A 27,229-nucleotide genomic window follows, 5' to 3' on the forward strand; every position below is an offset into this window, starting at 1 on the left:
TTACCTGAATATGGGTCTAGGACTGGCCATGCTACACAGCCAGTTATACCTTTGCTCACATTTTTGGCCTTTGCAGTTTTTCCTTTACAGCAACATTCAATAACATACACTACAATTTCAAATTTTGAAGTAAGGCATAAGTTAGAACAATTAGTACTCAAATATCAAATTCCATTTAGAACTAACTGTAATGTGCAACTTTAAGGTAGGATCTAGAACTTGTGCCAAAATTCTAGAATAAAAATCCTGATATCTCAATTTGGCCTTTTCTAATCGAAAGCAATTCTGATAGTATGAAAATGCAGAGAGTATGCCATAAGTGAAATTGCTACACGCTACGTTCCAATCTCACTAACACGTTTCTTTTAATACTTTCATTACAAATGAACAAATAATGTGTAGTAACAAACAGTGAAATAGCAAACTGAAAATACATGGATTTACTGTCCCACACTCGCCTATATGTTTTGCTAATCAGAACCTCTGCCATCGCCAATTCTAATAGTTATCAATTTCTACTATTATACACTATATTCTTCACTAATATTCATGAAACAATAAAAGCACATTATGATTTGTTCCAATTGACAATTACCCACAACAACTACTTACAAGAGTAAGTCTTCTCTTCCATATAATTGTATAAAAGTTCCTTTTGTTAAACAAATATGGAATTTAAAATGACATATTGCAGATATAAAAATGGGGGGAATGTCCAAAATTAAAGCAACAAACAGAAATTCTTTCCCGTGTGTCCATTTGACCACATAATACGATGAGGTGATAGTAATATTTATGATGTCATAGACAACTGGTTTAAGATAGAAAATAAACTAACCTTAATGTGCCAGGATCCAGGTGTGCCCATCCTCCCCAAGGGTAATGGCGTATCCCTCCCAAAATCATGTCATGCGTTTCCCCCAAATCATATCATTTGCGCCCTTAAACCATATCGTAATCCCCACAAAATATTTAATTACGACAGCGTGTCTACCGAAAGCAACTTTTTTCTTAGCTTTACTGAACATTATAATTGATCTGCCCCTCCTCCCTAAACAGGGGTGCCATCACTCAAGACTATCCCTAAATTCGTACATCATAATCGAGAATATCACATGGATCCCACTTTAAACTGTAGGTTCAGTCCCGATTAGCCTTAGAGTGCATAAAGTGGACTTAAAAAACCAAATCAATCAATCGAGAATATTGCTTCTCTTGTAATGCAGCTTCAGTATGGAAATTTCATATTCATCACATTAAAGTGCCAAACTCATATCGTAGCAACAAATCATTGCGAGCAAATTAATCCCCCCCCCCCCCTTTTCGATAATGCCCTAAACACTTTCATTTCTTCATCTAATGGATTCAATATGGTGCATTTAAGGTGTAGAATTTTTACATATATTTTGGAAAAGATATAAATGTTGAATTTTATATTATTTGAAGGGAAAAAATCCCCCCCAAAAAATCTCGATGGCGCAACCTGCACTATAAAACCTCCCTGTGGGCACCCCTGCCAGGATTTATCAACAAAAAAATCACGATAGCAACAGGTTAAACTGGCAAATTTATCACAAAAAAAAAACCACGAGGAAAGGATTTCGGTTTGTTGCTTTAATTTTGGACACTAGTGTAGTAAGCCAGAGAGAGTGTGTATGTTTGTTAGGACCAAGTTGATTCTGAGACATATATTGAATATCAGTGGCAGAACAAAAGTTAATTCAAGTTTTTGGCAATATTTCACACTGAATCAACACACAACATTATTCCTTCTGAACAAACCAATCAACAGCACTGTTTCACACTGTAGTCAAATGTCATGCTGCACAAGCCTGCATTTGATTGGTGAAATCGTGAAGTGATACATGACACGCGTTGCTTTAATATGAATTCTCCCAAGTTTTTATGCATGTCACTATCTAATTAGAATTGGTTCATGCTGATGATGCACGTCTAACCAATCAGTGATAGCTGAGACTTCATAGGCAGCACTGACGTGATTTTGACATTCAACGTAAAGTGTTGGACAACGGATTTCATCTGCTGTTGGTTGAACTTTTGTCATGCATTTAGTGAATAATATGGCAAAATTTTAAGACATATCAGAGAAAAAAACTAAAGCAGGGTGAAGTGTTTTCCATTTATGGAAAGACTTTGATGTATCCCATACATCACCCCATAAAAAATTAAGATTTTGGTGAAGTGTTCTGTACGGCTTATGAAAACAATTTTTAGTTCTTTAAGTGTGTATAACAGAGTTCACTTACAGAATTATCTAGCCTAGCAGTTATATCTAATATTATATATCAGTTGTCCGTAAAGGGGGAGGGGGGCACAATGTTGTTAGACCCATGCCTCCATTACATATATAAAAAATCTGGCCTATTATAAAGGCAACCCCTAAGTAGTAGAAGTTCACACTCTGGCAACTGTCTTTTTTCTTTATTTATTTCTTGCATGATCTTGTCATGTGGATACATTACGTAGAAGTTTACCTACAAAGTAGGCTCAATGATAAGATATACTCTATTGAGAAGTACGCATGATAGTATAAAACTTGTTGCTTCGTGATTGCTTTGTCATTATCTCACTGTTGATAGTTCTGGGGTTGAAACGCTATGGGTATTCCTTGCGAGTGTCCTTCCAAATTTCATCTAATCGTCATTCATCCTCATTGTTGTGATTAGCCTAAAGAGGCAGAAAAGTAATGTAAAATAAGAAAAATACAAAAAAATACACAGTTAAAAAGCTTACGGTGAAAGAACATACATTCTTTCATTCAATTATAATTTAATGAAATTACCTTTCATTTTTTTCTGGTGAATAAAGTAACTCTAAATGTGACAGTACTAGAACTGATCAAATAATTAAATAACTATAACAGTTACTTTTTGGGCAAAGTAATTACAACTCAGTTATTTGTAAAAAATAACTTTCCAAACACTGTGAAAAATCCAGTGATAAGTTAACTCTTCTTCAACTACCTGTTTAACCAGATACTGAAAAACTGACAGTTGCTGTATAGAAAAATACACACTCTTTTGTTACTCTGTCAGCATCACTGAAATGGACGGAATATTTATCACAAAGTTCAGATGAATGTTTTTCCTGTAATTACTGTTGTGTATCCTGATCTGGAAAAAAAAAAGTGATTCTAGTTGTGATGTGCATACAGTACATAGGTGCTACATGTACCTGGTACACTAAATAATGCTAATTCATGTAGTTACGCTACATAATCACTCTATTTAGGCCTGAGTAGATACTACTTTGAACCAATACCCACAACAATGTCTATACTCTTATTAATTTCTGCCGATACCGACACAGATGCTTGAAAATTGTAACAATTAGAAGTTGTTTGAAATATGTTTGGTATGTTTAAAATAACATTTTAAAAATGTTTAAAACATAGGACTTTGATTTTTACAAATGTTTAAAACATTTAAAACACAAGTATTTTAAACACTTTTTTTATTAGGCTTGTTTAAAACACATTGTGATACTTGATATTTGATGTGTGTCGTTATTTGCATGTTTTGTGACTCTTGTCTTTTCATTCAATCCGTCATTTTGTTTAATGTGCACAGAAATCTGTTCAGCGGCTGAAAATCTATATCCAGTTAATAAAGGAACATAGTGTGATGGCTATGTTTCCTTTTTTTTTACAGGTGTATAAAACATTTATAAAATTGTATAGTATATGGATGTAACATTTTTGTTCCCCATGTTCAGTACCTTAATGAAAACACTTCTGTGATATTCGGAGGCACTCAAAACACCTATTCAAAAATAAGTATATTCATTACGTAAATAACTTAACATCAGAGTGCACAACTGATCCAAAGAAGTTATTTTCGTTAGTAAATTCAAGAAAGCAGAACCGATGGAAATTGTGCATAATTCTACCACTGCTGTAGAAGATGAGAGAGCGCAACTCTCTAATGTGCTTTTTCATGAAAATTTCTCCTCAGAAACAGTTTCTGAACCGTTTCCTCTAGTCAAGTCTATCAGTTCAAACACACACTATTCGATTAAAACCTCCCCTGAAGAAGTAAAAATCTCTCCACTCCTCTTTGCTGTTGCGCCGGTCCTTAGCCACAGATGGAATTCCAACAATTTTTCTTCGTAACACTGCTGACTCCTTGGCTCACCCTCTGTGCCTCTTACTTAATAAGTGTATTTCTACAGGTGTGTTTCCCGACTTGTTCAAAAGTGCCAATATTGTACATATCTACAAATGTGGAGACAAATTCCACAAATTCATATAGACCAATCTCTCTTTTGTGATCTCTCTCTATTGTCTGTGACAAAGACAGGTTGCTAAAGTTCACTTCGGTCCTTATAAATACTGCTCAGCATGGTTTCCTTTTAGGCAGCTTTTGCCTGACCAATCTTTCAGTGTTACTTTCTCATGCTACTCAATCAATTTCCAATAATTCCCAGCTTGACGTTATATATTTGGACATTTCAAAAGCCTTCGATAAAATAAATCATAATCTCCTTCTTCATAAATTACAATCCAGATTTAACATCCATGGGAAATTTCTATCCTTACTACAAGACTATCTGAGTGCACGTGAGCAACGTGTTATCCTTCCTGGCACCTGTTCCAGCTTTCTTCCTGTTTTGTCCAGAGTCCCCCAAGGGAGCATCTTAGGCTCATTTTTGCTTCTTCTTTACATGGATGATCTCCCCGACAGATTGTCCTCTCTCCCTATAAATATACTTCTGTTTGCCGATGACTGTAAACTCTTCACAGAAATCTCATCAGAACACGATGCTTTAATCTTGCAGCATGCTCTTACAGAACTGCTTGTGCGGTGTCGTCAGTGGAAACTTGAATTGAATCCTCAGAAAAGCTCCCGCCTCACCATTCCCCTCACAACGTGGCCACGGTGGCTCAGTCGGTAACGCATCTGACTACCATGCTAAAGGTCCCGGGTTCGATCCCCGGCCGGTTCAAATCCGGGAACTTTTCTAATGTTGGAAGCGGCCCCGGTGCCCACCCAGCGTCGAATAACATGGGTACCTGGGGGAAACCCTGGGGGGGTAAAGGCAGTCAGGGGCATGGTGCTGATCACATCACCCCCACTCACAACCGGATCAAGAAAGTGTGGGGCGTTACCTCCGCACCCCCTATACGCCTTCATGGCGTGGTGCTAAGCACAGGGGAACACTTTACTTTACTTTACTTTTACTCACCATTCCCCTAAAAAGGAACAAACTCGATTCTGCTTATTATCTTGAAAACAACCTCATCAAAAAGTTTCCACTCAAAAAGATCTCGGAGTTACCGTCGATGAAAAACTAAACTTTAATGAGCACAATACCAACATTACTAAAAGAGCAATGCGTCGTCTCAGTCTTCTGTACAGATTTGCTGAAATCCAACACCAATCATCCATCAGCATATCTTACAAATCCCTTATCTCCCCTATTCTTGAATACTGTTCCCCTAACTGAACCATGGCTTCCAAAACTAATCTCTCCCGGATTGATTCTGTCCTCAACTTTTTGCCACTGCTCACCACAGAATACCTTCTCGTGAGGCACCTTCACAAAACAGATATTATGTCTGTCTTAATATCCAACCACCACACACTCGTCGCGAATAAGCAGACATGAAATTTTTGCACAAAATCATGAATGGTAAAATTAAATCAGAATTTCTGCTCAACAAATTTCATCTACGAGTTCCCACACGGCCAACCCGCAACGTAAAGCTCTTTCACAATCCCACTGCAAGGCTCTCTCTTCTACAGCAGTCTCTTTTCTACAGGCTTCCTTGCTCATATAATAACTAACCTGCCTTAAAATGTGGACATATTCTTGCCAGAACAAAGTTTTAGAAAATTGTTAACGATGCATGTATAATTTTCATTTCTTCTTGTGCAATCTTGTACTCTATTTTGTTGTCATTATTATTATTATTTTCCTGCTGTTACTGTTTCAGTGTAAAAAGGCCATTTAGTACTGTATCTGAAACTTTAGGTAAAATAAATAAATGTCATATTTTAGAAAATAGAGTACAGTACCTATCACGTGGATCGGGGCCTGGCAACTGTGGATTAGCTGAAACTTCTCAAACATCTTACATGCGAGATTTAAGACAAGTAAAGTAAATAGGTATTTTAACAAGTCAGTCAAGTGTTTACTTTATAACTAGAAATGATTAATGAATGATTAAGAGATTCCTTATTAATCATTATTCTTCGAAAATAAGTCTTATTATGTTTTAAACATTTAATTTGTTTAAAACATATTTTTGTTCTTGATTAAAACACTGTTTAAAACATTGTATCTAAACACATCTGTTTGACGGTTACGCGGAGATAGGTAATTAACTCTGATAAGCTTACCTTTCATTTTTCCGGGTAAATTTCTCTCGCGTACCGTGCCAAAACCCCGTTGTGCGGTAAAAGAAGAAAGCACTACACCCACACGAGAACAGAAGAAAGTGAAAGAACTGTGTCAACTAGCACCGCCACGAACACAAGCGGAAGAAGAAGGAACCACCCCACCCGCAGCAAGACAGTACACACCTGACGAAGTCACCAGGATAGTGGCGAAATCTTTCGCGAAAGCAGACGATGAGAGTGGGAACTGCCACGTACAGCACCCAAACCCCGATGCACAGTAAAAGAAGGATGCTTACAACCACACGAGAACGGCAGAAAGTGAAATGACTGCATCAACTAGCGCTGCCATGAACAGAAGTGGAAAAAGAAGGAAACATGCCGTCCGCAGCAAGACAGTACATGCCTGACGAAGCCACCATACGAGTGGTGAAATCGTTTGCGAGAAAAATTTACATGGAAAAATGAAAAGTAAGCTTATCATAGTTAATTACTATTTAAAACATGTTTAAAACAAAAAAAAAACTGTTATATTTGTTTCTTTTAAAAAAACACACATTTTTTTCAAGTAAATAAGTATTGCACTCCAATTATATGCATCTATTCTTCAAGAGTTTTGCTTTAAAATATTGAAAAATTTCATCAGAATATTAAAATACATGCTGGAATAACAGGTAAAAACAGAGTATATAGAATTCTAAATACTGCATATGCAATCACAAAATACACAAACTATTGGTGCAAAATCAATGGAAACTTCAAATTTTGCACAATTAGACTCTTGCAAAAGTGTTATGTGGCATTGCTACGAGCCCCATAAAAGACCAATATGCCAGAAAAGTATTGGCCAGCATCGATAAATAAGATCTAACCAATATTTTCCGATACCGATACCTCTGGTATCGACCAGTACTACTACATCAACATCGCTATCAGCTCAGTCCTACTGTCAGGTCAATGGCTAAGCAGGTTGATAACTAATGAACTTGCCATCGAAAGATAAGAGATCAAGTCCTGGTCTGAGCATGACTGTCCCTTCAATTTCATCGAATCATCGTTCATTCATTTGTGTTGTTGCTATGAGTCATAAGTGATAGAGAAGTGATAAAAAACATCCATACAAAAAAGCCCACACTTAGGTGAAACTGCCACCTTCTAGTTTTCCTCATGCAGAATGATGCTTTGCACATATTCATAACAGAGGGTGTCCAGAAATTATTGGTCAATTTTGTAAGGCCATATTTTCACCAATAGTGAACAGGAATACACGTTACTACAACCATTTGAAAGAGGACTATTTGCAGTTTTACACAGACCTTAAATGTATTCATTGTGAAAGGTGTCCAAGTGGTACTTTCATTCCCGCCATTCTTCTCAAGCATGTCCTATGTGATGTTTCTGATGGCGATGTTGATTCACCTTTGTAATTCTGGCAGTGTCTTTTGCGTCGCTATTACCAGATCTTCCAATTCTACGTACCTTAAAACATAGGCATGTTTTACATAAACAGCCTTCAATGTAACATGGCAAGTTAAATCCGCTGTCCGGAACCTTAGGTGTTTCAATGCATGCTTTTGGTACCCGTCATGCAACTTCCAGTTCTATCTCGAAGGTACGAAAAGCTTGGCCTGATAAATCGACTGCAGCTGCCTAGTTGTTGAACATCGTTTCACGGTCCCATCGAAGCACGAACTAAAATTGCTGAAAGACCAGCAATTTCAGGGTATTTGGAGGAGTACCACATAGCGTCACCAGGAGGCAGCACGTCTATATGCAGCTGACAGACGGAGCTACCCTCTGGCGGCGGACATGAGAAATTCATTTTTTAAATGAAAGTTCCTTTTGTGGACTGTGACGCTGCGGGATTTTATATTATAAAATCGCATCATCACACTTGGAAGTGACGGAACATAATCATTTTCTTTGATGAAACCCCACAGGCAGAAATCGCACACAAGAGTCCCATCGCAAATGTCACACAAGACATACTTGTGAAGATCTGGCGTGTGAGGTGAGTAAAAGTACCGCTTGGAGACCTGTCCTGCCGCACATGAGGTTCACAACGAATGCATTTAAGGTCTGTGAGAAATGGCAAATATTCCTCTTTCAAATGGTTGTAGTATCATGTATTTCTGTTCACTATTGGTGAAAATATGGCCTTACAAAATTGACCAATAATTTCTGAACACCGTGTACAAAGTGAACCATACACTTTGTAGCAGTAAAATATGAACAATCCCAGTTTCATTTAGCTCAAAATGCAGTACTTACATTCGAACAGATTACTCCTCTCCCTCTGGAAACAGGTACGGCTTCGCATTCTGAATCTGTCGCACATTCTCCGACTGTACTTTCTCACCACACATCGGACAAGGTTCTCCAACTTCAATGATTCTGAAATAACAGAAAGCCCTTGTTAAAAATAAAGAAACTAAGTCTTGGAAAGTTACTTTCTAAAAATAACTGAGTTATAGAGGTAACTCATAACTGAAGTTTCCAGGTTTGAATTCATACCTGGGGAGGAGTGTTCTTTGTTAGCATCCATTCATCAATTTCATTCCATCATCACTCATCCTCACCACAATTAGCCAAAAGTGGCAGAAAAGCAATGCAAAAATGACAAAAATGCAAATACAAGAAGTAACTCAGCTAGTCATGGTTTTTGAAATATTGATTCGAAAAGAAGTTAAGAATCAATAGTAGATAACAAATAAAAACATAAATTTTAATAGGTGTTCAAATTACAATGCAAATCTGCAAAAAATAACAACTGAGAAGTACTATGCTAGAGACCTGACTTATAATTCAGGTATAGTAGGGATGGGCAGATTAATCAGTACTCTATTGGTATCAGCCAATAGGTATTTTGGTGCATCAGTTTATCAGTAATATTATCCGATAATTTTAGCAATCCAATATATCTTATAATTTAGTGCAATATTCTGCCACTTTGCTACATTTCTTTATGGATATAAATATGTAATCTCTATTCCCTACTTTTTATAAAAGTAACTGTCTCAATATGCAACTTCTTTTGCATTGCGGTCGTCTGGTAGCACACATTTATTAAGTCACTGGAGATGTCATTACACTGTGAATTTATCACATCCCTATTATATTATGTATAAAAAACTTAGAGAGAGATAGACAGAGAGAGAACAGTACTAACTGAACTTACAGCCTAAATTCAGAAGCTATAGCTGGGAAGTCACAAGAAGGGCATGCTGTTAGATCTTCCTTCACAATATGGCGACCCTGCAAGACAAGATCGAGCCGACAATAAAATCATCCACATATAATCTTAGTGGCTATAACAGTTGATTTCCTCCTCCAAATACTCTATAGAATCCTGTAAACAATTAATATCTTTCTGAAATATTATTTTTTTCTCACTGACTGAGGCAGGAAATGAGAGCATGTAATTTCAGTTACCTTACTCTTGGAAACACAGTAAATGTACTACATATAAATTTCAGAGAAAAATGTCTGCTCGACCAGGACTCTAATCTGTCTCTTGAGCTAGCCCTCCGGTTTCACTTGTTGGTGGAGCAATGGCATGGTATGTCACAGACCCGGATAAGAAATCTGGTCGAGCCTGCATTTTTCACTGATATTTCTAGGATGTATACAGGAACACTTGAGTTTAAATTTTGCAGTGGAAATATATGGAACCTTTTCCGAGTTCAAAGATGTTTCTGGATAGTGTCAAAATGCTTAAAGTGAAGGTGTACAATCACAGAAAGCACACCATCTTTTGAATTTCGTAATAATGGTAATTAAACGACCAAACATATCATAAGTTAATCTTTTTATTTTCCACTATTGAAATGTGAGCAATAGATATTAAACCTATGATTTCAAACTGCTCCACGCTGGGCAGATACTACTATGATCTCAATTTCTATATGAGGATTAAATAAATAAATAAATAAATAAATAAACAATACTTTATTTCACTGCATGCATCCTGTTTTCTTAATCCAAAAATTGGTTTATAACTTTTCATCACATAATCGACCCATTGGTGTGATCAGTGTTAGGTGCAGAATTATCGGACATAAAATATTAAATTCTGTAAGTCCTTACTTCACAACATTGTAGTAAATTGCTCAAGTGTAATATTAATAACAACTAATGTGTAAACGTTTCTCTTCATACTGGAAAAGTGTTCACTAAACTGTCACAAAAAATGATGAAAAAATGATGTGCATTGATTTGGACTATTCAGTTTTAACGAGTATTCCATGCATCCTAATCTTACACCAAAAACAGTTTATCTAGTAATAAATAAAGTAATGGAAATGCCAGCACATCTTTTTTTTTTTTTTTAGAAAAAGCTTCAGATAATGGTCACACACACTTTTTTTTGCAAAAATTTGGAATAAAATCTGCAATGATTATATGGTGAAATACAGTAGTTAGTACAGTCATTATATCCTACCGTTGCAATGCAAAATGGTATGAAGTTCTTGCACTGAGAACAGTTGAGCTCAGTCTCAGCCAGCTCGAAGTTGCAGTAGGGGCAAGGGGTGTTCGGCTCCTCCTCCTCCACCCTGGACGGTTTCCTCACAACAGCTTCGATCTTCTTCTTATACTTTGGGTCCACTTTGGTCCGGTACTCAGGACGCATCAGCATTGCGGCGTAACTAAACGACGAACTCTTCAGACCAGCACGATGACATTCGATAACAGTAGATGTAAGGATGGGTACAATATCTTGAAAAGAAAATTACACAAATAAAATAGGAGCAATATGTTACGTACCCTATAGGACCAAGTAATGTAAATACAAGGTAACCAAAAAGTTCTTGCTGTTCTACAGCAGTGATAAACAAAGAGCAATACAGTGGATGGTACGTACCTTTAGGTTTCGAAGTAATCTCCATCAGCATCCAACACCTTTTGCCAACGTTCCTGCAGCTGCACAATACCCTGGTGATAAAACTCGGCGAGCTTGGATGCAAAGAAGTCCGTGAGTGCGTTCCGCAGGTCTCCCTCATTCGCGAAGGATCTCCCACGGAGGTGGTTGTCAAGGGAATGAAACAGATGGTAATCTGTTGGTACAAGGTCCGGTGAATATGGTGGATGGCACAGTGTCTCCCAGCCAAGTTGCTGAAGGGTCTCCCAGGTCCTCTTTGACACATGTGGCTTGGCATTGTCGTGCAGGAACAGCACACCCTTGCGATTCACCAATGCCGGATCCTTCTGCTGCAATGCACGGTGCACCCTTTGCAACTGCTGAGAGTAGAGGTCAGCAGTGATGATTTGACCAGGTGGAAGGAGCTCGTAATGCACCACTTGCCAACAATTCAACCATACAGAGAGCATAACCTTTCGTGGGTGCAGAGGTGGTCTTGAGGTGCGAGGAACAGGGTCACGTGGCAACAACCAATGTCTGGTATGTTTGGGAGTGTCATAGAGAACCCACTGTTCGTCACCAGTGAGCAAGCGATCAAATAGGGGTGTTCAGGTGCCGAGTGAGCAAGGACAAACAGGCTGTCACTCGTTGTTCCTTGTTGGCTGCCGACAATGTGTGTGGGTACCCACTTGCTTAACTTGTATGACTTCCCTATCACATGCAGGTGCAGTGTGACTGTTTCATTAAGAAGGAAGTCCATACAGAATAATATTCAAATCAAGAAAATAAATAATAATAAGCATATTGAGATGAAAATTGACTGTGAATGAAAATTACAGAAGAATGTAACTTATCATGTAAATATTCCGATTCCATGTATCCTGTGATCGAATAATATATACGTTTAAACATCTCAATTGGAAAGCATCCTGTCTGGTTTCATTGTCTACAAAGAACCCTACCCTATAGATATTCTAGCTGAGGTTTAAAATTTGTACTTTGCACCAAATGGAGGTAGCAAATATTGAGTAGCGAACAACAGAATGTTAAATTTAATTGCTTGATTTGGTGTATTTTGCATTGCTTTTCTGCCACTTTTGGTAAATCGTGAAGATGAAGATGGGTGATATGATGAAATTCATGAACGGGCACTCACAAAGAACACTCATGTTCAGATCGGGATTCAAACCCAGGACCCTGCATTGCAGCAAATTGTGCTAACCACTCTGCCACGGAAGTTGACCAAATACTGCAAAAGTATGTAATGTTCCACTGCAAATATGTGCATTGAGTTACCACAGTTTTGCTTAAAAATGTTCAAGAATTACACCCAAATCTATTTTTTTCACAAAAATTCATCCTTTCATACAATATTGGTGCAAAACAAATGAATACTTTACATTTTGCATAATTTTTATGATAATTAGACTCTACAAACATGTCACATGGCATTTTTGTGTACCGCATGAAGTATCCAAACTCCAGAGAAGTATAGATTGGTATTGGTGAAAAAATTCCAACACATTTTTCAAATACTGTTACCACAGCTGCAGATTGGTATCGGCTAGACCCTAGCTAGTCAACCTCTGTGGTGGAGTGGTTAGTACAGAATACTACAGTGCCAGGGATCCTCATGTTCAAATCCAAGCCTGGGCATGGATGTTCTTTGGGAGTGTCCCTTCATCAATTTCATCATATCTTAGCAATCTTTATCATCTTCACAAATAGCCAAAAGTGGCAGAAAAGCAACGCTAAATAACACAAATCAAATCTAAATCAATCCTAGCTTATTGTTATTGCTTCTAAACTGGTAAAGGTATGCATATAGCACCGTGCCATGAAGGTACATTTTAGGGAATGTGAGGGTAGGGTCCCATACATTCTCAATCTCGGCCATTTTGGAGGTGATGTGATCAGCACCATGCTCTGGTCCAGAAAAATTCCAACCTTAGATCACCCAGCCCAGGAATCGAACCTGGGTATCCAGCGTGGCAATCAGACACAATACCTGGGCCTCCCGGATGACACAGTGGTAGTGTCGTTGCCTTGTAATCAAGGGGTCTCTGGTTCGATACCCAGTGGAGGCACATATGGTTCGGATTCCACTTTAAACTGTAGGTCCAGTCCCTATTAGCCTTACTGTGCACAAAGTGGACTTAAAACGTCAACTCAACCCGAACTCAGACACCATACCGACAAGATCGCCGCAGCTCATACTTCTAAGCTGAGCAGATACTATTAATACCACAGATGCCAAAGCTCATCTTTAGTCAGGAGTTCACAAGATAACCGTTTGTACTTACGGGACGGAAACTTGGATATGTTGTTCGCAACACGGATAAGCATCCTGGCTCCCTTCATATGGTCCTGCCGACGAACATGCAGCCGCACCAAGATATATGAGTGAAGGAGAGTCAGATTCTCCTCCATTTCCTTCGGGATCTTAATGTGCTGCTTCTTCAACTCTTGGTACATGCCGAAAAGGACATCATGGGCATTCCTGTAATTACCTGTTAACAGAGAGGGAGACAAAGGAAAAATTAATGGATGAACAGTAAACAAAACCATTAAGCTATTTTTTTTTTTTTTTTTTAAAGAAAAGCTTATACTACATACCAATATTTTGATGCAGTGCAGTGGACTCTCTTCATTCGAACTCCAATGATTTGTGCATTATAGTCGAAATATTACATATGAGAAAATTTACTTCAGATGGAGTTACCGATGATTCTGCTCCACTACAGAGGCTGTTCAGTCTCCATCCGAACAAAATAAAAGTGGTGCTTACCTAAGAGATTCCAGCCTGCCACCATCGATCATGCTCGATGTAATGGCCACCTGTGTGTACTATTGCACAACATCACAGTTTCCATTGCAGCAGACTTCGTCCCAGCTGTACCAGAGGTAAATTTGGTTCCACTCCTGCTTGCAGGCTATCCATAGGCCATGCAAGGTGCAACACCAACGTGTTGAAAGGCACCGTTTGAGAAGTCCAAAAGCACAAAAATCCATTGAACTAGCATCTGGACTCTTCACTGGAATGTCCTTGAACGGAACAGCATGGATACCAGTTTCAGCTGCCATGTGTTGGTAGAAGGCCAGCGATGACTTGAAGCTTTATCCTGGTGCACTTCCACACAATTGGTGTCTGCTCCATACAAGACCGGTATTTCTTTCGTGTACATTGGTGGTAGGACATGTTCTTGGTAATAAGCAGCATTGATTTTGACTTTTTTTTTTTTTTTTTTTTTGACCCGACGAATCATCAGCTTCCCTCCCAGTCACAATCATGAAACCTTTGGAGAAACTTTCTTTGCCTTGATGCACAAAGTGACACCGGTCTTTTGCATCAACACCGCTGTAGGTTATGGCTTGAACTTTGGATGCAATTTCGTTGGTGATGTGGGCTGCAGTGATTTCGTTTAATTATATCACTAACAGTGGCCCGTCCTAACACCAATCCACTGTTCCGACACTGTTCTACTAAGTGGGAAATGTTGAATTTGGCATGGAAAAGTGCCATAATGTACCCTTCCCAATAGCGATTTTCGGCAACATTCTGCCCACTACAACACCTTCACTCTGCAAGACAACAGCTTACACACTGCTCATTGTGTGCGTGAAGTTTGGGTGCTCTGTGCAAACCGATTTGCCAGGTGGCACTGTCTGCATGTTGTTCGGATGGAGACGGATCGGCCTCTGTATGACTGGTTTCGTTATCTAATGCACAAGCACAAATGTGATGAATAAGCAATGAAAATTTTAAACCAATATTTGGACTGAAAAAAAAAAAAAAAAAAACTGGTGCAAAGATTATGCGATGAGATACGGTATCAGACTTTGCTTTTCTGTCCCTTTTGGCTAATCATGAAGTTAAGAATAAGTGCATGATGAAGAGACACTCACAGAGAACACCCATGCCCAGGACAGGATTCAAACCTGAGACCCCTGGCATTGTAGAGTGCAGTGCTAACCACTCTGCCATGAAGGTCAGTTAAATGTTCATTGTAGTACAAGGTGCGCAAAAAACATCACCTGATTTTCTTAGCCTATAGCTTGGGTTTTAAATTAAACAAAGTAGGTTTTTTTGTGTTAAACTTTTATTGATACTTGTAAGTTTTATGTCCTCAATTTTTAAAGATAACATCCAATAAATGACCATCATTCGAATTGATGCAAATCTGGGCTCTTTTTATTGCGTTTTCCATGGTGTTGGAAAGAATCTGCGGGGAAATTTTTCAATTTCATACTTAATATTGTCCTTTAGTTGCTGTAACCTCTCTGGCTTATTCACATAAACCAATGACTTCAAATATCCCCAAAAAGAAAAAATCTGGAGCGGTCAAATCGGGGGACCATGGAAAATGTCGTCTAAATTCTCGATGTGTCATGATTATAGATAGATTATTCCTTTAAAATATTGTCAAAATTTTTCCATGTTCTTGTGGGGCATACTTATTCATTTTCGCACACAATAAATTTTGTGAGTATCTTCTATTTAACTGACAAAACACTACTGATATAAACAACAAGATGTCAAAATAAAGGTCAGTTCAAATAGGATGATGACTTTGCGGCACCCTTTAAAAGTTAGTAAGTATTTAAATTAAAAATTTACAGTGACAATTACAAGTTCTCAATGTGTGCTCCAGGGGTTACCCTACACATGTCAAGGCTGCAGTCAAATTGGCCCATCATTTCTCCAGCAATTCCAGTTATACATCCTTGTAAGTATTCAAATGTAGAATGGAGTTGTGGGACAAACATTTAGTTTACCATCCAACTCCAAAGATAAAAGTTCAAAAGTAAATAATTACTTTTCTGTCGAGATCTTTTTGTGTAACCCTTTACATATAAAGTGATGAAGATCTTAGCATTATTTATAAAATGTACAGATCGGAACCTTGAATGCACTTACCAGCATTTTGTTCCTCATTGGCAATTATAATTGCAGTCTTCGCAGCCTCCCTGTATTGTCTTCTGGCCATGTATAATCTGAACAGATACTTTGGATCCTGTAAACAGAAATTCACATAAAATATTTGCAGTGTTACAAGAGCTAATAACACTTTAAACTGGTACCAATACTACCGTAATTTTACATTCCACGTTTGATACAGTTAAGACAAACATATTGTGCTCTGTATTTCCAAACTAATATCTAGTCATATTTTTCTTATTATGTGCACTGCTTGTTGCACTAACAAAATACGTTCCACCAAGGGCTGAGACAATACAGAAACCAACGGTAACAGTCTGGAGTCCAAGTGACTGCTAAAATGACGAGTGACATTTTTGTGGAGTTTCAATATTCTGGAAATTATCCAAAATGCATATTTCTTATTATTTTTGCAAAACGTTGTGGGGGGAAATGGATTCTTGATTACATAATTACTTCATGTAAAATTATGAATATTTGAAAGCAAAGTTTTGGTACATTGCTATGGTATAATTTCAAAGGAAAATTAATATATTAACATTTACAAATATTCTGAACTATCTTGAATTGTTACAAATATCAAATATCACTATCGGTAGAAATCAGTAAGGGTATCAACAGCAGTATTGGCATCGGTTCTTAGGTCAGTCCTAGTCCCATCCTTAATTTTACTCTCAGTCAAAATGTTAATATTTCTTCATATATTATTGTGCTCAGCATTTAAATAAACTGCATTAACTGAAGATCACTCACCTTTGGGACACCATCTGTTTCCCCCATGAGATACTCAATGACCTGATTGGCCAGCTGATCATCATTGCTGGCTCCCACGACATCGATAGCAAGCTGCAAGGATTCTGTGTCCTCCGTATTAGACTTTGCAGCTCTCAAGAGGTGCTTCAAAGCCTACGGGATTGGAAGAAATGTCAGTTGGTCTCTGATGCATTCTTTCACATCACATAAGGAAATATATACTAACTCTATCGATAATTGAAGGAGTGAAAGAGGTTGCAGAAAATGAATACACTAGAATCAGGTACTTATTCATCTGCAAAACAAACTATAACATGTATGTATAACATGAATTTTTTAAAAAATATTTTTAAAATTATTTTAAAAAATTCAAAAAACACAAAAAATGGTAGTTATGTTTTATGAGTATGTTATTTGCAAAACGACGTTTCGAGAATCTACTGTTCTCTCCTTCAGGTCCAAATGTTGAAATACGTGTTTTAGATGGAAAGGATCTTTTAACTTCAGGGACTGTTAATTTGTAACGGAATATGGAGGCTACAACAATTTTAGACATAGTTTTTGAATTCCTGTCTAACCCATATCAAATCCACACCCTTATTCCTGGTTTTTAAAATATCTTGACGTGGCTATGGAAAGTTTTTCGAAGTCGAAGTTTTGGACCTGAAGAAGAGAACAGTAGATTATCGAAACATCGTTTTGCAATTAACATACTCATAAAACACAAGTACCATTTCTTGTGTTTTTTGAATATTTTTAAAATACGTGTTATATTGCTATTGTGAGTAATTCGCACATTCATAATGAGTCTGCAAAACTGTTTTCTCAAAGTTCGATCAATTTTGAAGGCCACTGCCACCATCCACTTGGAAATATGATGTGTTACTGCTTGGTGAAGTTATTTAGAACTTACTGCATTTTGTAGTTATCAAGAATCACATTTCTACAATTTTCAGCTATTGATGACAATAACAATAAATTATAAGATAGAAGTGGATGAAGGGATGCTCACAAACAAACACCAATTCTCAAACCATAACTCAGGCCCAGAACTTCAGTGGTGAGTTGTCCATTCAATGTGCTCAATCACCAATCCATGATAAACTAAACTGTTACCATTCAAAGATAAATAGTATGTGATAATTCTGTTTCATGCAGTGGAAATTTTTCAAACTAGCATTGCTGTAGAGCTACTTTTGGGCTGTAGCATTCTGATCCTGTTGTGAAAGTATTAGCCAAGTACATCTAGTCTTTTGGTGTTGACACAGCATTATGATGACAACTGGGAAGCTACTTGAAGCTACTAGCAGCACTGTATTTCACCACATAACCATCGCCACTATATAATAGTTGCACCCTTTTCTTCAGTTCAAAAATTGGTTTATCTGCATGTCAGATAACAAAACAAATGATAGCGAAGCAGAATCTTCGGACACAGAAGATTAAATTTTGTATGTCCGTACTTCGCAGCACTGTAGTAACTTTTCGACTGTAATGCTCAAATCAATAACCACTGACTAATGTGTTAAGTTTTATTTTCAGACTGGAAAAATGTTTGCTAAATAAGAAATGATGCATGTCGATTTGGACTATTCAATTTTAACGAATATTCATGAGTATTCCACACATCTTAATCTTGAAAAACTAAATATGCTGACCAAGGCAGTAATTTATTTTATTAAAAACATAAACTAAATGTAACATTTCAACCTTCTAGCATGGTCTTCTTCAGACTCTGTATCACGTACAAAAAACGTTACGTTTAGTTTATGTTTTTAATAAAATAAATTACTGCCTTGGTCAGCATATTTAGTTTTTCATAATCATGGAAACAAGGCTTAATGGTGTTATCTTAATCTTGCACCAAAGACAGTGGAACATTTTTTTAATAAAAAAAAAAAAAAACAAAGTTTGCACCCCACTCTTGAAAACAAAAAATCTGAGATGATTATGTCGAGAAATACGGTAGCAGACTCTGGACTCAAAAGCCGGAACACAACAACGATTGGACTCAATGCACTGAACAATGAAAACCCACTTGTCAGAGCCAAGCCCTCACAAGGCTGTTGCATCGTGCAGTTTAGTCTAGTTCTTGCAGGCACATACCTTGAAATGGTCTCCAGCGTAGTAGTAGTACTTTCCTGCCAAGTGACTGTTCTTCTCCCCTTCAAAGTGGACTGCAACACTTCTGTAGTCTTCCGGATCAGCATCTCGGCCGAGAATATCTCCGTACAGTTCCATCTTCCCATGCTGTCTTGCCAACTGAAAAGCCTCATCGATGCAATGCGATAAAACCAAAAACTGTATAGCAGAGGTGTAATCACTCAGTTTTTGGAAAAACCTAAAACGATAAAGGAGATCCATGTCTGAGGACAAAGTATTTTAAAAATTAAGATTAATGCACTGCAAACACAGGTAATGTGGTGAATAGGGTAGAGAAGAGAACATGATCCTCAAACTCCATCAGAATAATAATATGTAGTTATTATAAGATGAGGTATGTCTTATCTTAATTGAATTGAGAAAAAATCTGCCTCGCACTGGGAAGTTATCAAGTATTCCCCTCAAAAGAAAATCAAACATCACAAATTGCAGTCATGAACACAAATGTATACTGACTTTTACTGACATTACTTACAATTTTTCAGCCCTGTGTTCCTGAAACTGTCACAAATATCAGAAACAAATTTCTGGCCTGCTTCCCAATTCAAAGTACACTGACAAGAGTGAAGTTAGGTTTTAATGGAACATCAGAGAAATCTTTGGGGTCATCCTGTGTGAAATGTGTACATAACAAACTAGGGCTGAGGCAACACCACTTTGAGTTGAACTGAATTGCCGTTTTAAGTCCAAGTCAAGAATTAAACTGGGATATAAAAGTGGCTGTAATATAACCACAAAATCCATTTTCTCATGTACTACTGGTGCATAATAATTGAAAACTTCAAAGGTTGCTGCGTAATACCCAAACTCTGAAAAAGCATGGCCACTATTGGTGAATGAATTGCAACTGATACAAATACCACTAACATCACACAATACTGATATATTGGTATCGGCTCAGCCCGAATAAAAAATGAATGTAACCACCACTTACTTGGCTACCATCTTTGCCCCCTCAATGCTTCGGGTCTCCTTAACGACTTGCACAGCATCTTCAGGGTTGTTCAGATGGTCCAGATTAATCCTGATTACATTGTCATAATCTCTTGCGGTCTCGTATGCTTTCACAGCTTCTTTGTATTTACCGTCTGCTTCCTTTGCCTGAAATGCAACATGGTAACACTCATTAATCTATCACCTGCGTAGTATTAACGATACAAAGGGACCTTTATTTTAAGTCTTTTGTGAGGAACAAAATTTTAAAAACTTAGTTTTATCATATTTTGCTCTATTGGAACCATGAAGACTAAATGTATAATGTGGGAAAATGTAAAATCTGAGAGAATGATATTGGATTTCCACTGTAAATGCTTCTTAGCTGCAACTTTTCTTCCATTAAGTTAGTGTTTTGTCGATAACACTCTGAACCAAATTGAATAGCAATACCAATATGACACCAATTCCTGCCAATGTTGATCATTATTCTTCAAGGGCCTGACCAACGGCATAGTGGTAACAATTCTCTTTTCAATTACGAACTATTCATAGCTTTTGAAGATATAAATAATAGAACTATACTTAAAATGGTCAAAAGTACTTACTCTTACGAGCTCCTCTAACAATTGCCATAGTTTTGAAGATCTCGCATCTTCCCTAGTAGATCCATTATGTGTTACTCAAGTACATTTTGCATAGCTACAGTCATGAAAAAAAATACTTCCCCACAGAGACTTGACCCAGTATTCTTATGGGGGAAGTATTTCTTTTCACGACTGTACTCCATGTTAAAAAGAAATTAAATAGTACTTAAAAACTTATCCTTGTCTCATTTTAATTGTATTTAACATCGAGAACACCTGCCAACACTTTGATTAATTGAATTAGGTTCTTTCAGGTAAATTGAATAACTAAGCACAGTCGCATCTTAATTGAAATGCTTCTATGTATCACCCCTCCTTTTTTTGTTCTCCAAATTCTCAAGTAAGCTTCAACCTAACACAAAAAAAGATGAAAAAAACTGTTACCTTTGCATATTGAATATGAATTTTTGGAGATGTTATGTTCGGCAGTAAGTCTCCAACCTTCTGCCAGTTCTTCAGTCTGATGTAGAGAGATGCCGATTTGTCATAATAACTGCCTTTCTCATACAACATTGCTGCGTCTGAATATTGCTACAGAGAATGAAAAGAATGGCCACTTATTAAACATCTGAAAACACCTTGAACAACTCATATGCATCTTACCTACTGTACATTTGCTATTTAATATTGCTTTCCTGCATTTTTAGGTTTGGTGAAACTATGAAAATGAATGATGATTAGTAGGGAGACAAATTTATGGTAAATAAAAACTGAGGAGAGCGGTAAATAAAATGTTAGATCAGTGGTATATACCAGCGGTGGAAAAAAATTAAATTGGCACACACGTTTTCATCATGAGAGGAAACAACACACAAAAGAGCTATAAATTGATAAACTACTTCATTTTTATATACTGTACACATACACAAGTACTTAGATTTCAACTGTAATTGCCAGTAGCGGCGATTGGGTGTGGCAAGGATAGTTTACTTTTCTTGCTAGACAAGGCTTAGTATTTAGAGACCATAGAGCAGGGGCAAAGAAAGCCAGCAAGTTCAATGAAACTGGAAGTTGAGTAGACATTCGGGGGGAGAAACGAATGCAGCTTGACAGCGAGCAAAGTTTTCGAACTGAGATTATGTGCATGGGAAATCCCAATTTGCAGCGTCTTCCTGATGTGATCGAAAATAAAACGTTCTTCAGCTGCAAGTGGTAGGAAACTTTAGGCAAACGTTTCGTTACAAATCGACTGTTTGCGCGCACAACCTCGATTGCCGGTTTTTGCATGTTTTCTACTTAATTTCATGATATTTCACGGAAATATTCGTGATATTTCGCGAAAAAGTGTTCATTTCGTGGAAAAGCACACATTTCGCATTACTTCGTGAATAAAACTCGTGCATATTTCATCATTGGGGGTGTAGTTACGTGCAGAATGTTCCAAATTGTATCTTTTTTTCACATTTCGTGATTTTGCGCATCGCGAAAATTCAATGTCCCTAATGATTAGATTAGATTAAATTATGGCTGAGATGAGACAATTTTGAAGCAATACCCATACAAATGATGAGTGGTTCAAGATACGGATTACTATTAGTGGGTAAGTAGGTAAGGCTTGATTCACATCTACACTCAAGCAACACTCAGGTCACTGTCCCCTGATGATCCGCACACGGTCAGGGGGTATCCACACTAGCGGTCAATCTTCACTCCAGTCAAGCTACGATCAATGTGAGTCTGGTGTTGGTTTCTTCACAGAGTACACCAATTTTTCTGTATAAAAAGCCTGCCGATTGTGCTAAGTACAATATTTAAGAGATTTTCAATGACGGACTTGTTTGTTACAGCATTGGCATTAATTAGAAGAAAATAAAGAAGAAAAAGAATTGCAGAAACGGGGATTGATTGATTTGGTTGATTTACTTCCCTTTTCTGCCAGTTTTGACTAATTGCGAGGATGAGGATGATATGACCAATCAAGGATTGGGCATACATGCCCCGACACAAACACCCACAGACCCAACCTAAATGCAAGGGCCATTAGGTTCATAATAGAAAGGGCTGGTGAGAGCTATTTCTCAATGTCTTATACTTTCCCATAAATAGCATCATGAGTAATGCTTAAAAACCATTTGCTACACCCACAGGATTGATAGAAATGCTTTATTTGTTAAAAAGTAACAATTTTCAGGCAAACATTAGCCATCTTGAATACAAGAAACCATGTGGTCCAAACTAGATATTTGCTAAATCCCTTATTTTTTATTAAATATAAAAGATAACATTTGTGCATAGGTAAAATAATGCATAAATCATGAAAAGTTAACTCATTTTTTACTATCTGGCATAAATAGACCAGAAAAAGTGAAAAACTACCCTTGTTTACATTTTGCATCCAGGTATTGTTCACAACCACTAGAGTCCCTGGATGTATGACTTGGCGTCATATACGAGTACTTGCAATCCATTCTCCTTATGGAGAGTTGAGATTTACCTACAATATGGCATCGTCAGCTGATTCTGGTAGTGCAAGAAAAGAATTACTCTAACTTTCTTTATTTCAAAGTAATAATAATAATAATAATCGCAAAATTAAAATTATTATTTCCTAGTCAATTGTACGTACATTTGTGAGTTTCTATGTAATACAAAACTCAATTACATGTTAGTACAAAATATGTGTTCAACCACCTGTGATCCAACCAGTGCGAAATACTACATTTTAGAATTTGTGAGCCTAGTTGATTGGCAACGACGAGGTGTCAATATTTTCCAATAGTTATGACACTTATCTGGAAATATATTTCGGGAAGGGTTCTTGAACACCCCAAGTAACCACCAGCATTGGGCCAACGTCAGATTTGGTTGGCAAATTGACGTTGGTCTTACGTTGGGCCGACGGTGGTTGCCAACGTTTGCCCAACCATGGAAACGTAAGTCAAAATCAGTTTTATAAACAACTTTATAATGCTAAGACAACTTTCAGGAGAATGCTGAAGACATGGGAACTACTTTGATTTGATTTGGTTTGGTTTGGTTTATTTTACTTTGCTTTTCTGCCACCTTGGCTAATTGTGAAGATGGGGATGAGTGATGATATGATGAAATTGATGAATGGACTCTCACAAACACCCATGCCGGGATTCGAGCCCGGGACCCCTGGCATTGTAGCGCAATGTGCTAACCACTCTGCCACGGGGGCCACTTCAAGGGAATTACTACTACTACTATTGCCACCGCCGCCGCCACCGCCACCACCACCACCAATAGTAATATTAAAAGCATATTAAAACAAAGTCATTTTATTTATTATATTATTATCAATATTATCATCATTTGTGATTTTTTTTTTGGGAAGAAACTTTTCGGTACTCTTCAGGTCCCTACTACTACTCTCAATATTATGGTATGTTCATAAATGATTGTGCGGGGTGTAAGGAGTGACCCTTTCACAATACACCCAAATGTCAACCTCACCAGACTGAATTATGCAGACTAACAAAATTCTGGCATCTGACTCCATGGCCAGTATATCCTCTTTGGGGCTTGTGTTGTGTGCTGTCAATATATATTTCTGATTGACCTTGTCTATATATATTGGTAGCACCATTTTTCCTCGTCTTCGCAATTAGCCAAAAGTGGCAAAAAGCGCAAAGTAAAATAAAACAATTCATAATTGATCGTGCAAGAGAAAAATGGAGTGATTATATTATTATTAATGCATCCACAGTAAATATATATAAACACAAGATCTATCATGTTTGTCACTTCAGGAAATTAGGTTCTCAATTACAACTTAAACAAATAGCACTGACCGAAACATATTTCTTTTCTAAATTTTGGGACCACCCCCGACAAGAGACAAATTTAGTTCAAGAACTTTCTCTTTCCTCTTTACCTATTGTTTACAAGGTGTAACGAAGAATGGACTTTCGTGCATTATGTTGCAGCAGAAACTGAGTTCCGACAACAAACAAAGTTTCGGCTCACTTTAGCAACTTTTCCAGGGGACCTTCACCTGCAGGACCATCCCTATAAATACGATGTTACATACAAAAACTACAACAAGAATTGCATACATATAGGTCTCTATACTAATTGAGAACATCCGTGCCTCTAATGCGCTTCCAGGTAATTAGACTGGCGAAGGAAGGCAAGTGCTTCCGCGATGACGTCACAGAATTCTCGACCAAGTGGGTTGTTAGGAAGCTCAGTTATGTTGGGACCTTCTCAGGCAGGGAGAAAGACTGATTCGATGGACCTTGTCCAATACTAAGCAAAGTGATTGTGTGCGTGTTCACTATCAACCTAAACGAAACATTTTTTTGCTAAATTAAGAAATTGAACGAATTTGAATTTAAAATATTGGGGCTATTTTGCACCCTTCCCATTATACGGGGTCCAGCCCCTTATCTAAAATAGCATAATTGCAATGTCGTGTTACTAAAATATTAAAATTTTCTGACTTTCGTTAAAAACTGAGGCTGTAAAGGGGGAATCATTACACATAAGGACAACACACAGAATTATACTGGCCATAAGGCCAGATGCCAGAGCCTCATAGTCTGCAAAATGCAGTCCAGTGTGTACTACGTGGAAGTGAGGTTGACAATTGAGTGTAAAAGAAATTGAACGAATAATAGCAATAAAACTTACCTTCATTCCTTCTAGTATCTCAGCACACTCCTTCTTCAAGATGCGGCTGTTGCTCTCCGAGGCAAGTGAAACACCCCTGCGAACATCCCCACACCTCAATGCAGTGCGTGCGATGCCTGCCTTGCAGGATGCGTTATGGTCTTCACTTGAAGCTGTTGTCGGAGTTATAATTCCACTTTCGTAGTGGCTCAGTGCCTCTTGGTAACTGCCACTATGGAGGACAAAAGAAGTTATCAGAGTAAGTACTATTCCAGGTTTTCAAGGAAAAATTTCCAGAAATTAAGTAACATTTACAATTAAAATTAGTGAATACACAGATTAATCAGTATGTGCTGATATAATGTACAGATTGTAATGTGGGAGACTCAGGTTCAATTTGCACAGTGGATGATCTTTGCTGAAAATTCTTCCTACCATGTCACTGGCGATTTAAACTGTTACAATTTTCAAGTATTAGTATTGGGTAAGACAGCTGATACCGATGCTGATGTATCTTGATTAAATGATTTGGTGGTTTATTTTATATCACTTTTCTACCACTTTGGCTGATTGTGAAAATGAAGACGAGTGATGATATGATGAAGGAACACTCCTTGTCCAGGATGGGATTCGAACCTGGGAACCCTGGCATCTAACTGTGCTAACCACTCTGCCACAGAAGTTGGCACTGATGTATCTGCCAATACCAGTGGTATCGATATCTGATAATATCGATTCAAATTTAATGACTGTTACTGTTCAACAGTGGTGTAGCATTATTGAATGCCAACACACCCGGCATTCCCTGATTTAATATGGGTTAAATTGCGTGAATGCTGTAAATAAAAAGTAAAACATTACTAATTATATATGTTTGATTATATATACACATTATAATAGCTACTTATCGTGGTACGCCTACAACGCTCCACTAAACAGTTCTCATTCTATCATTTTTCTAATGCCTTTGATGGCCAGATGCCGGGTAGGTTTAGCATACAGGACTCTGCCTGGCTCAAGGGAAAACTTGGATCTCTACAGCACGAGCAACATGCTCTCTCAAATGCCAGTGTACGGAGCACCTGATTGGTTCTAGGGCTCATGTGTCCCTTCCTGCTTCCGATGCAGAAAACAAACCTACCTGGTTCTTTGTGCTCATGATGTGTGATGCTACAATATGCAACATGACTCATGTAACTTTATAAAACTCCAATATATAACTTCTTTGCATAATTTATTGCACGAACAGCGATGTGCATTTAAAAAAAAAAAAAAGTTTTTGTCAGTGTTTTCAGTCCTCGCTGGATGAACCCTTAGAAACAGAGATTAATTATTCATGGGCGAAGATCAGTCTATGGTTGCTCTACCACTTAACCTGGAAAACAAATATATCATTAAGAAAGTTTATTTGTCTGTTAATATCTAAATCATTTTGTCAATGGAAATGTTTTGACATTCGTTTGAAAACTCTTAACATCGAATAATCTCTGGATGAAATAATTTTCAAATGTTAACAGGTTTTTTATGACGCAACGTGATGTATCAGATAGAAGTCTGAATTACTAATCGACACTGTTACGTCAGGAAAGTGTACAGTAGGTGGATCTTCCGCCAACCTCCGTGGTGGAGTGATTAGCATGGGTATTGTTTGTGAGAGTCCCATCAACTTCATCAATATTATTACTTATAATATTCATCTTAGCGATTAGCCAAAAGTGGCAGAAAAACAAAGTAAAATAATCCAAATCAATCAATAGTTACATCATCCACAATAATAATGCATCTACTATTGTTCTAGAAGCGCTTATGATTCTGGTAGGTTTTTTCTTTACTTGAGTCATGCTGAAAGGTTTCCTTGGTTAGCTGGGTGTGCTGAGAGAAACAAAACATAGTTCTGCTACACATGCACTATCTTTTGGGCAAAAGACTCCAAATGGCGTAAGGTGTTCTTAGTTGAACAACCTAATTACAAAAAGCTATAATAGACAAGTCTTCAAAATCT

General features: G+C 37.6%; 1 protein-coding gene across 1 annotated transcript in view; it reads right to left on the minus strand.

Annotated features, from left to right (window-relative positions):
• Nucleotides 1-1,339: 1,339 nt before the first annotated feature.
• Oseg6 (intraflagellar transport protein Oseg6) overlaps nt 1,340-27,229 on the minus strand; it is a 125,616-nt gene continuing 99,726 nt past the window's right edge. The window contains exons 16-26 of the mRNA XM_083134247.1: nt 25,249-25,459; nt 21,037-21,183; nt 20,007-20,173; nt 19,016-19,250; nt 16,910-17,062; nt 16,136-16,232; nt 13,521-13,727; nt 10,801-11,075; nt 9,538-9,614; nt 8,631-8,753; nt 1,340-3,134 (exon numbers count right to left, since the gene is read on the minus strand). Of these exons, the coding sequence (XP_082990373.1) occupies nt 8,642-8,753; nt 9,538-9,614; nt 10,801-11,075; nt 13,521-13,727; nt 16,136-16,232; nt 16,910-17,062; nt 19,016-19,250; nt 20,007-20,173; nt 21,037-21,183; nt 25,249-25,459 (1,681 nt within the window). The 3' untranslated portion in view covers nt 1,340-3,134; nt 8,631-8,641. The remainder of the gene's footprint in view (nt 3,135-8,630; nt 8,754-9,537; nt 9,615-10,800; nt 11,076-13,520; nt 13,728-16,135; nt 16,233-16,909; nt 17,063-19,015; nt 19,251-20,006; nt 20,174-21,036; nt 21,184-25,248; nt 25,460-27,229) is intronic.

This window comes from Lepisma saccharinum, chromosome 13 (genome assembly GCF_977018435.1).
Source record: "Lepisma saccharinum chromosome 13, izLepSacc3.1, whole genome shotgun sequence".
Classification (NCBI taxonomy): Eukaryota; Metazoa; Arthropoda; class Insecta; order Zygentoma; family Lepismatidae; genus Lepisma; species Lepisma saccharinum.